This window comes from Lepidochelys kempii, chromosome 5 (genome assembly GCF_965140285.1).
Source record: "Lepidochelys kempii isolate rLepKem1 chromosome 5, rLepKem1.hap1, whole genome shotgun sequence".
NCBI lineage: Eukaryota > Metazoa > Chordata > Testudines > Cheloniidae > Lepidochelys > Lepidochelys kempii.
Genome location: NC_136384.1, coordinates 109,210,128 through 109,222,292, shown reverse-complemented (window position 1 = coordinate 109,222,292; position 12,165 = coordinate 109,210,128). Strand labels below are relative to the sequence as shown.

The following is a 12,165-nucleotide window of genomic DNA, read 5'->3' as shown; positions in this document are numbered from 1 at the left end:
GCCTTGTGGAGTAATTTGTTTTCCTGGATAGACTGGTCTGCCATAGAGCAGATGGGCCCAATCCTGCACTCCGTTCTCCCCACTGGATGGGGATTTTGTCAAAGAAAGGAGTGCAGGATTAGGTCAAATATCTGCATCTTTGTGAGGCTTGCACAGTCTGGAAAACAGTGGATATACTCTTCTGAACTGGGCCCTTAGTCAGGAAAACATGCATACGATGGTAGTCTACAGTAGAGGCAGTGCCTGTCCTGTTTTAAAACCACACGAAAAGCTTTACCTGCTGTTGTGAATCATCTCCGAGTCTACCCTATTGGTTCAACATCACCTACACACTTTCACATGTTGCTGGATGCCACTGGTGTTATACAGTTTTAATCTTGGATGTGGAGATTGGGGTTCCCTAGTTTATTTTATGATCTTGGGAAATCAAATTTAAGCAATAACTTTGCTATTTTTATACTTCTAAACCCAGGGAGAGGAGAAAATACACATTTAGGTTTCATAGCAACATGCAGACCCAGAACCCTGTGCGACTCCTATGTGGCACACACAAATTTTACCACAATTGTTGCATTTTTTTTTAAAAAAAGGTAGCTCTTAAGAATCCTAATTCAAGATCAGGCCATCTTTGTGCAAGTTACAATACAAACAAGCACCCAGCAAGACAGCCTCTGTTTCAGAGAATTTACAAAACGTTAAAATAAACAGGGGATAAAACATATGAATATTTGTTATGGGCTAAAAGTAGATCATTAAGGACAAAGAAAGACGTTCATTGGCATATAAGAAACATACTTATCTTCAGAAAGAGAAAATAAGTTTGTCTATATTTTCCCTGTGATCTATCAATCTACTCTTCTTAGTGTGTGTGTGTGTGTGTGTGTGTGTATAAAAATTGCACAAGCCCAGGAACAATTTTTATTTGAGACTAATTTGTTTTACTGCTATTACCTTCACAGAGAGTCTGTGTATGAATTTTGTTTATACATCAGAAGTTTTTTGGGGCCAACTGTCTTTCCTCCTTCTCAGATGCCTTATCCCACCTCTTGCTGCTTGGCCCCCACTTATTTCATTTCCTTCTGTCTCTCTCTTGCTTAGTAAGAAGGGAAGTGAGTATTTTCTGAAGCTCCCAGAACAATTTTTCTTGGTCAGCACCAGTCTCCTCACACTCCTTGGCCTTTTCCAGAGCCAGTGCTTGGGAGTGGAGCCCCAAACTGACAACTTTTCTTGGTCTGGGCTGACATTTAGCTACCAGTACCAACCTCTTCCTCTGACTTCCTCCATCCAGTGGTGCCCTGTTCTGTTCCTTGCTAGCTTTAGTTTAGAAGGCAGTAGTACACAGTACATTTCAATGCAATACTTTATGAACCAGCTGGATTGGTTACCAAAATCAAAAAGCTTAATAAAGTCTTATTTTATTATCTTGAGTGCGTGTGTCTATATATTTATGGTATTCACAGCAGTAAAGGTATAATTAAGGTTGCATAGGAGTTCTATTATAACCTTGTTTTCACTTGCTCAAAGCTTTCTGAAAATGTTGCCTTTGGGGGCTGAAATGTTCTGCATCTTGTAAAGACCCTCACACTACAGGAAATCATCCTCATACCACAGAGTGCAGAAGAGGTTATCCAGAAGCCTCAGTGCTCTAAGACCCATCTCTCTGGAACCTTTGGGTATGGAGGGTCAGCGGGATGGAGGTTCCCAGATGTAGCAGAAGAGATTGGGATCTGGTAGACTGATATGCAGCAAAGGGGAGACAAAATAATTATCCTCTGAGGGCCAGCCCTGGCTCCATTTCACAATGTTCTGCAATGTCTAAACTTTCTTTTTTTTTTTTCTGTTGCAAAAATACAGCTGCTAGAAAATCAGCTAATGTGCTGCTGCTTTATTAACTGGGCTTGGCAGAAAAATGCTGCAAGGCAAAAGCAATGACAAAGATGTGAACCCCTTCCCATTCCATCCACCTTAATGAGGTGTGAACTCAAATGGTTATGTAGTCCATTTAAATACTACCATTAACCCGGAGCTATTTTTTACTTTTTCTGTTTAAAATAACAATGTTACAGTTCCTCATCCACTGCACTCCAATAAAGTAGAAGTCCTGTGGAATAAATAATGTATTACCATATTATAAAATACTATACCATGATCTATACCCAAATGAAATAAAGTTGCACAGAATAAAGAGAGCATTTTTAAAAAACTTTTGAGTGCTCCACTTTACACTCTTCATCCTGTTGTCTTAATGTAGAGATTTATTGTTTGGAATTTCCAAGGTTTTTTAATAAAGGAAAATGAACAAACAAAGAAATTATAATTATTTGCTAGGAAGCAATAGAACATTGGGTAACAGTTAAATTCCTGACTCTAGGAGAAGGATGTTGTCTAATGGTTAAAGCAAAGGACAGAATATTAGAATTCCTGGATGCTATTTGTATTTTAGTCAGGTTTTTCATTACATAGTGACCATTTGTTTGTGGTACAGCATGTACTTTGTGAAATTAGGTATGCAACAGTAGCTGTGTTTTACTCATAGCATTATCAAGCACATAGATTTGTCATATATGTTTTTTTGAAAAGGCAATGTAATTCAATTAATGTAACCTGAGTTGCTGTATTAGCAACCTGGGATGAAATCCTGGCCCACTGAAGTCAATGGGAGTGTTGCTATTAATTTCAGGGACAGTCAGGATTTCACCTCTGGGCTTTATTCCAAGTTCTTCCAGAAGAAATTTGGTACAACCTCTGCTGTGTTCAGTTACCCCATTTGTAAAATAGGAGTGATGCTTCTCTCTCTCTCTTAGAATAGGAGTTTAAGGATTTACTTAATAGTACAGAGGATTACCAATCTGTGGAAGCCATGAGACTAGAACTCAAGATCATCTTACCCTGGACCAGGGAGTATTTTGATGAGGGAAAGAAACAGCAGCATCCATCTTGTCTATGTTAAGTTTGGAGCTATAATTCCATCTAGTTGCTGGGAAACATTGCAAGAGGCTCAGTGGGTACTGAGAACATCTAAAATACAACGTGGCAAATATATGAACTTGCAGAAATAATGAGCAGGTGTAGTGCATGTGTGCAAATAGCAATTTTCTGTGGCTTATAACTCAGTCAAATGCACCTTTCTAGCCACAGGACTATCACCCTGCCAAATTGTAAGCCCCTGCTCCAAACCCTTACGTGATAGTTGGTGGGTTTTTGTTTGTTTGTTTGTTTTTTAACCAGTTCTGTCTGAAAAAAGCCAAAACTACCTACTATGTTTTTCAGTAAACTGCAATTTTCAAGAATGATTTTGATATTTTTCATCAAACTTTCAAAAATAATTTTGATTTGAAACAGGTACTAAGCATAACAAATTTCAGCCTAAAAAGGATAAAGTTTGACAAAGTTTTAAGCTACTTATAAAAGTTATAAGCAACTTAAGAAAATGTGGGATCACAATGGAAAGTGTTCAGCAATCTTAAAAATAGCATTACTACTGCATCACCTATAATTAACATGCATGTATTTTATTCAGGGGACTGTCTATTCTCGGATTGTGTGGCCACAGAATTTGATTTTGTTCTGTGACTGTACTGCTTACAGAAGTTGCAGTTGTGTCAACCACTTGCCACAGACTCCTGTTCTAGAATCTTGGCTTTCATTTACATTATCTTTCCTGGCCCTCTTGGTTGTGAAGAAACCTTGAAAACAAGGACAGTGTTCACCAAAGCCAGGCTTAATTCTTGAGTCTGTGGGCACTTTAAACAATAGCTTTGAGAGCTGTGATCTTTCTAATTCATATATATTCACTCTGAGCCTATGTGGAGCTTCAATCGACTTCAGGTTTGGGTCTAACAACAATTTATATATAAAGTTGACTCTGAAGCCTACAGATGACACATTAAGTGTCTATACTGATAACAATTGCACTGCTGCTCTTTTAGCAGAAATTCAACAAATGAGATTTTCCCAGTCCCAAACTACCTCCCACTCTTTTTCCAGGTGGGTCACTGATTATCTATCAGTAAACCACACAGGAACTGCTATGCTGATTATATTATTTTTCACATTTAAAATTTTAAATGAAACTGCCACAAAACTTCAATGACCAGAAAGCTGCTAAATCTGGGGAATTTGCAGCAGAATGCTGGTTTCAGCTTTCGAGTGGAGGACATTGGGCTTTGATTATACTTGTAGCAAAACATACACTTAAGCAAGATACACAAAAACTATACATATGAGAACTCAAAGGCTAAAATATATATTTAGCATAATAACTAAATAAAAATGTCCAAGAAAGATGCCTATGACAAATATCAATATATATTCAATCTATGTTCATCTGTTTGAGTAGTTAATATAGCTTTGAGCTACAACAATCTCTCTTTAAGACCATTCAGTGTTTTGTTTTCCACATTGCCATTACTTCTTTCAGCTGATAAAGTATGAAGAATTCCTGGTGGTTTGCTAGATCAGTTGCAGAGTGCTGAATTCTATAGAACAAAAACAACCATAGATTCTCCCTGGCATGGAAAAAAGGCCTGCTATCCGGGCAATTAACTGGATGGCATTTACAAAATCCAGGGCACATACTCTTTTAGCAATTACATTAACTAAACACAATGTAAGAAAATGTTTTACATTTAATTTTTCCCATTTTTGACTTTTTAAATAAAATAAGGAGAAGAAATAAAAAGAAAACACAATCATTTTTTCTGGGATTTCTACTTTATGGTTTTTATTTTTGGTGATTTATGCTTAATTGTAGGAGTATACATATTAGTTTTAAAAGTATTATTATCAAACAAACAAACAAACAAACAAAAACAAATTGACTTCCTGAGAGGAACTTCCTCATTGTCCTTGCTCCCAGGAATGGTCTCAAAGCAATAATGAGGATTCTTTAGGGTGTACACTCTACAAACAATTTTTAACACTAAAAAAATGTATTTTAGATTTTTACCTCTTCCCACATTTTGGTTCAAGGGAATTTTCTATGGTCCCAATTCTACAAGGAGCTCAATGCCTGTGCAACTCTGAGCCTATGTGGAACTCCAACTGACTTCAGGTTTGGGACTAACAACAATTCCACTGCAGTTATTTTGGTCCTTTTGATAATGGTAGTTTGGTCATTTGGCACTTTATAATAGGTATTTGAAGCCCTGAGTAGTCTGCAAAGGCTTTTTATGAAAATGCATGTGAAGACATTTATTCTTCTTCAAGTGCTGTACATAAATATTTAAGTTTTTTTTGTAATATCTGAAGAAATTACAACACATTGAATATTAACTTCCCAAAATTCAACTTTTAATTCCCAACCTTTTTAGAATATTATACACTCCAAAAAGTTTAAAATTGGTACAGACCAATAGTTTTTATACCCATGTTCATTAATAAGCTGCAATTTATTTGATTTGATGACATTTAATAAAAACATCAATTTTAAGTTGAAAATCTACATGTGCCAGCTTTCAGCTTAGACCAATTTTTTTATTGTCATTGAAACTCCTGAAAAATATAAATTTGTACATAAAACTTTATTCACTGTCACATTTTTGGCAGCAACAGAGGCTACTCATGCCACTATTGAACTCAGTGGTATCAGGATTAGACCCACAGAGAAGCACATTAAAGAGGGTGACAGAAATTTTTAAAAGCTAGGGCCTCAACCTATAGTTAGGCACCTCAATCAAGAAGCCTGATTTTGAAAAGTTTCCAGTACTTTGCAGCTCCCATTTAAACCCGTTTTCAGTGTTTGCACCAGGAGCTTCTTATCATGTATTTCCTTGAACATCCAAAATTTCCATTTGCTTCAAGTTCAGTGGGAATTTTGGGGCCTCACAAAAGGTAGGCATAGGGAGTAGGTGGCTTCACCTTAATGACAACTGCATAAATCCTGCTGATTTCTTTCTTTCTTTTTCTTTCAGAAATACAATTTTTTTTTAAATTAAGACAATCTTCTAGTATACGTCTGAGGAGTAGCATATTTTCCAATTGATACTACTCTAGCTGTATCTATGCACTGATATATGTAATGTGTGTGTGTTTGTGTGTGTATATATATATATATATATATACACACACAGAGGTATGTATTTACCGTGATTAGTAAGATTTTAAACCTCTTTCAACAATGAATGGAGATTACGACCAATTTCTGTTAAAGAACAAAATCCGTGCGTGCAGCTGCAACAAGACATTTGAAACAATGCAGGCAGCCTTGCGTTTATACAGCAAAAGGATCTAGTCAATTGAAGTACAGATTTCAGGTCCCTGACCTGTCTGGGGCTGCCGGTGCCGCCTCCGGCTCCTCTCTCTCTCTCTCATTGGGTGTTGCGGTATGAATATGCAAATACGCCCCCTCCCCCTCAGTAGCTTTTTCCCTTGGTTTGTCATGCAGCCGCCAGGCGGAAACGAAGAGCCGCGCTTCCCAAGGGCTCCAGCGGCCAGATACGGAGTCGGGGAATGGGTGGTTTAGTGGGTGGTGGTTAAAGGGAGCCACCGCCGCTGGCCCGGCCAATGGGAAAGAGGTGGAAGGAGGCCAAGTACGCACTAGCTCCGCGCTAGGATCGCCAGCTCATTCTGCAGTCGCAGAGGGGGGAGAGAGAGGGAGAGAAAGAGAAGGGAAGGAAAAGAAAAAAAGAGAGGCAGCACCGCACCACACATACACAGAGACCGGCCCAGCTCCACACACACACACACACACACACACACACACAGGTCTCAGCCTCTCCTGGATCGCGTTCAAGTCAGCCACCAAAACCTACTCTCCAGCCTTGCAACTCAAAGAGGAAGGAAGATTGGAAAGCGAGAGGAGGAGGAGAAGGAGGAGGGGGCTGCCCACTGCCTATAGACTTTAACTTTACCGCCTTTTCCCCTCCTCTGGCCAAGAATTTTCTTCCTGTTTGGTGTCTCCATTAAAAAAAAACAACCAAAAAACAACTGAGCAAACAATTATATTTTTTTTCTTTTTTTTTTTTTTAAAAAAAGAAGGGCACTTCTGGAAATCCAAACCAAAACAAACAAACAAACCACACCGAGCTCTTGAGAAAAGAATAAATTTGTTACCTGAGACATGTGAAGCCAACGGCCCTGTGTTGTGTGTTACAGATTTCAGGATCCCATTTATTTAATGCAATACAGTGCAATGGTATGTGGCATTGAAAATTACGCTTTTCTCCCCCCCCCCCCTTTTTCATTTGCTTGGCTGTTCCCTCTTTTCCCCCCTCCAGGCTGCGATTGTGGTTTCCAGAGTGGATGTTATATCCCCTTCCTAAAAGCTGATATCACTTCTGTTTTACAGGATGAGATATAAGTGGTGGATTGTTTGTTTATATTTTGCTTTTTTGGCAGCTTTTGTATATGGGTCACACTTTTATGCCAGGAATCAGTTGATGGGAGTTTGCGTCCAAAAGTGCTGAACTTGGCACATTTCCTGCTTCAACTTTTCCCCCTCCCCCTCTGTTCTGGCAGGCAGCTATCAGTTAAACGCTGGAATGGATTAATGAAAATGCTACTTTATTTGTAACTCGAGACAGTTTTTGTTTCTCCTGTCTTGTTGCTGTAGTTTTTCTTCTTCTTTTTTTGTTCACCCTTTTGATTCTTTTCCTTCTAACCGTCTGGATATATTTTGTAATGAATACACTTTTCACCCTGAATGTGTACTTTTGAGGAAAAGTGGCATTGATTCTGTTTGCTGTACTAAATAGTTAATTTATCTCGGGTGCTGCATATTGCAGTATGAAGTGTTCATTTGGTATCTCTGAATTTGTTTTTTAAAGTTACTTTTGTGGCTTTCCTGTGGTTTCTCTCTCCCTTTTTTTTCACCCTACTATTTTGCTGTGGGAGCCTTGCATGTTGTACTTTTAATTCATTCCTTTCTTCTATGTGTGTGTGTGTGTGTCTGTCTGTCTGTCTGTCTGCTTTCCCCTCTTGTCCTCTCCTCGCCTGTGTGTCTGGGCCACATTTTAATGCACAATATCCCATCCATTAAGTTGTGGTTGAATGCGGAGTGTGTGAAGACTTGGCAGCTCTCAGGTTGAAGGGGGCGGGGAAGCCAGTTTCGACTTTGACACAAGATGCCGATGTGGCGTGATCTGAATTATTATTAGGGCTGCGAAAATGGCCATCTTCTCCTACTCCTGCTGCTGGAAAGGGCTGCCATTGAACTTGAGACAGGACAGACAAGATCTCCAAGTTTTTTTTTTTTTTTTTTTTTAGTACAGTAGCTGGCAGGGAAAAGGCGCCAAAATACACAAGACTTAACTCTAACTTTCTTTGAAGTGATCTTGAGCCGCAACCCATGTAACTTAACATTGAATCATAGGGAAAAAAGTTAACTTTTGAACTCTAATTTGTATAGACATTTACATCAATCTCTTTAAAAAAAACCATAATAAATCTAGAAAGTCATATAAACTGTCAGAAAAGATACAGCTGCAATTATTATTATTATTATTTTTTTTTGGTGTGTCCAGGAAGTTTAAGATTAGTTACTATGAGTTTTGAGAGCATTTGCTATATTAGCGAGAATGGGTTTCCATTGCTTTGTAAGGCTGCAAACGTGACCTTTACGCAGTCAGGCTAAAAACTGCAGCGTTGTGTAACACAAAACGTTGTGGTTTACAGCTTTTACATTTGAGGTTTGATGTTTTCATTTTTCTGGTCTGGGAGACAGAAAAAGCTCGGGTATTAGAGTCATCATCAAACCATATGTGGACAGAGGTCAAGCACAAACACCCAATGAGCTAGATAGGGGGGTGTGTGTGTGTGTGATCATTCCGAAAAAAATACCCCATAGTAATACTATGATTAAAATATATTAATGTAGTTATGGGTGTGATGATATAGTGAGTTACATGTTTTACTGTTCACATTTTAAAAAACCTATACTGAAAAATTAAACTGCATATAAAAATTAATTGAGACTTCGTGAACAGATAAAAATATTGAGTTTCACTGTTTATTTTCCCAGTTACATTTATTTTCTATCGTAATCGGACAGATGTAATATACTCAGAAAAACTGAACAAACCTATAAATTATATGACATTATAAGCATCTGGAGCGTTGCTATATAGTTGTATATGATATCACAAGGAACCCTGAATCATAAGGAATCCTGAATCGCTTTGCAATTCACAATTACTGGTCATATATATAATATATATTGCACACAATATAACATTGTGATGTATATAATATATAATTTAGTCAATCTATGCTAATGTGTGTACACATGTAAATATTTGTGTATATAATGGGTGAAAGCTTAAGTTTCTTACTGCTGATGAAGTTGAAAAGTTGAGGTTACAACATGGATATAGCTGCATATAGCTTGTCTTTGTGTCACAAGAGCCTGGTGAAACAGAAATTTAAGAGGAGGCGATTCTTGCATACTGAATTATTTGAAATAGCTGCAAAATGTCTGAACGGAATGGTTTTTATTTTTAAACATGTGCTGTTAGAATATTCAGACAGAAATGGATAATTCTCTGCATGTTTGTTGATAATTAGGAAAATATACAGCCTTGCATACTAAAATGAACAGGTATATGCAGTCCAACGTTAACAATATCTTTCTCTTGATTTTGAGGCATAAAACGATGTTATGATTGACAACCAAAATACTAGAACAAAGGACACCAACTGGAATCCTACCTTAGCAAGAATATAGACTTGATGACATAACAGGCCTCTCCATTTCTCAGTTTTACGATCCTCTGGAAATATAACTACAAAGGCTCTGCAGAATGTGTAGACATTGTGTGTTCAAAGAGAGCGAGTGAGAGCATTTGGTTCCATAGGAGTCCAATAGAACTCAAATCTGAATCGTCCGTGGAAAACTGCTGTGAAAGGGCAGCGAAAGTTTGTTTGGCCTTTAGTTTCAAAAAGTGTTTCTAGCTTTTCATATAGTCGAAGTGGCTAGCCTCGTATTGTATTTGAAATCAGTGCTGCTCGGTGAGTTTCCAACTGTAAATGTGCATGAAATGTAGACAGAATGAGACACTGTTCCTGTATAACAGCGTGCGTTGGTATTTCGGCACTAACGTTATTAACAGTGATTTTCTCAGCTTAGTTTTGTCCCTAGGGAACACAAATAGCTCCCAGTGAAATAAGTACAGGATGCCAGATACGGGGTATTGGGGGATGCTGGGAAGAGGAAAGACCAGACTGGTATTAATTTTCCGAGAGAGAATTTAAAATACTGCTTAGACACTTGCGTTGTAATAAACAGACGCATTTTACTCTTTATCTCCTACAGGAGCCTTCTCTTTAGTTGTGGATGTTTGTTTTATGACGTTTCACATATATAAAATACATACCCTCATCACTCCCCCAAGCTGCCACTGGCAGAATATAGTGTTCCCATTCCGCTGATAGCATAGCAGCTTCTCCAAGCCCTAGCGCAGAGCAAACCAGTTCTCAGTGTCACTCAATGGCTAGGTCAGGTGGCGAATTTGTGTGTGTGTGTGTGTTAATATTACAGACACGTGTGGATTTTTAAACACTATATGAAGGTCTGTTTATCTCCAGTATATACAGAAGCCAATATTGCAATGCTAGGAAACAGAGTGTTATGAGCAATTGTCAGAAAGGATACTAAATAATACAGAACTTGCAACAATAGTAGCTTATTTTTAGGTGCTTTGGGGTGTTTGCTCTACCTTCATAAGGAATTTCGCTGCATGCCAAGGCCCAGTCGTAGTTATGGTTTACTTTAACTAACTACCACGTCCTTAAAAAGGCAGGCACATGAGACATCAGCATTCATAGACATCTGTGCGTAGGCAAATAACTTTTAAAACGTCTTTAAAGGTTTGTTTTTGATAATTTAGGGCCTTTCCCCCCAAAAGACAAAATCACCATCGTAAGCCCATTTAACTTTTCTCATTTGAAACACTACTTTTGTTTTCCTGTTGTGCAAATTGCCAAACTCTGCTTCGAACCAGGGACTGTTCTACCATAGAGAATCTCTCTCCTGGGTTAATTTGCTGAAGGGGTAATCCTAAAGAGGGAGAAAAAGAAAGAAAAGAACGGGGGGGGGGGGGGGAAAGCAATCTTGCAACCATCTTTAGAATGTATATTTCGTCTTGTAGGCGTGTGTGCTCGCGGAGGCTGGAGGGGAATTTCTGTACTAAAACTTTCTCTACTTCCGAGACGCTCTTAAGCATGTTGTTTTTATAGTTTGCTTATTAAAGCAGGGGGCATTGATTGAGATGAATCACCACTCCGTTTCCACTCCGTCCCTACGGATGGCTTCCCAGAATGAGTTTGGTTAATCCTGGCTAACAAATCTATTCCTGGAAAGGCCTGGAGTTAGTCTGGTATTTTGTTAAATAAGTAGCGCTGGTTCGCTGGTGCGTCAGCTTTAGTGAGTGAAGGGCCGGGCGCTCTGTGTGCAGGGCGCCTGAGGACAGAGGGAGACAGACACAGGCGGCCACACGGGGCCCCCAAGCAGTCAGCCTCATCTCTCTCTCTCTCTCTCTCTCTCTCCCCCCTCCCTGGCTAGTCGTCTTTGTCTCACTTAGTGGAAGTGAAAACCAGTTATTAACAACAGCGAATGTATACGTGGATGTATAATCCCCAGTCCTTGTTCCTGTTCCAGTGTGTGGTATACGTTAATGTGTCTGAGTGGGGAGATCAACCGCACCCATCTCACTCTGGAGTTTCTTCTGGCTTGTAGAAACCCCAAGGCTCACTGGCTCTCCTTACCTTGTTCCCCTTCTTTGTGCCGCTGTTCGATCTGAGAAGCTTGTCACACTTTGCTGCTTTTAGTGTAAATGTCTTTGGAGAAAACAGGGTCCCTTTCCCAGGACTTAGGAACGAGCCTTGTGATATTTCTGCCCGGGGGAGGGCCTAGTTATAAAATCTGTGCAACTCACAGAGGCAGCATTTCTAGTGGGTTTCCTTTTTTTTTTAGGAGGGTAAGGGGTGAGTTGGGGAGGGGAGGGAGAAAGATATTACAGCTTTAAAGCAGACCCGCAGTAATGGCTGGTTGTGTAGGAGTCCAAGCGCTTAAAGAGGTGTTCAAGGACATTAGTGCATTTGTGCCAAGGGGAATGTCTTTTATGGTAAATTAACTCCAGTTAAATTGAATATTTATTCAAAGGGAAACTCCAGTATTTAAAGCTGGCGTTATCAGCTTTTTGCAGTGTCTGGAACAAGATGATAGGATTT

General features: G+C 39.1%; 1 protein-coding gene across 1 annotated transcript in view; it reads left to right on the top strand.

The window, feature by feature from the left end:
• The first annotated feature begins 6,583 nt into the window (after nt 1-6,583).
• The window catches only part of NFIB (nuclear factor I B), a 227,284-nt gene continuing 221,702 nt past the window's right edge, over nt 6,584-12,165 (top strand). Inside the window, exon 1 of the mRNA XM_073345413.2 lies at nt 6,584-7,135. Within this exon, the coding sequence (XP_073201514.1) occupies nt 7,118-7,135 (18 nt within the window). The 5' untranslated portion in view covers nt 6,584-7,117. The remainder of the gene's footprint in view (nt 7,136-12,165) is intronic.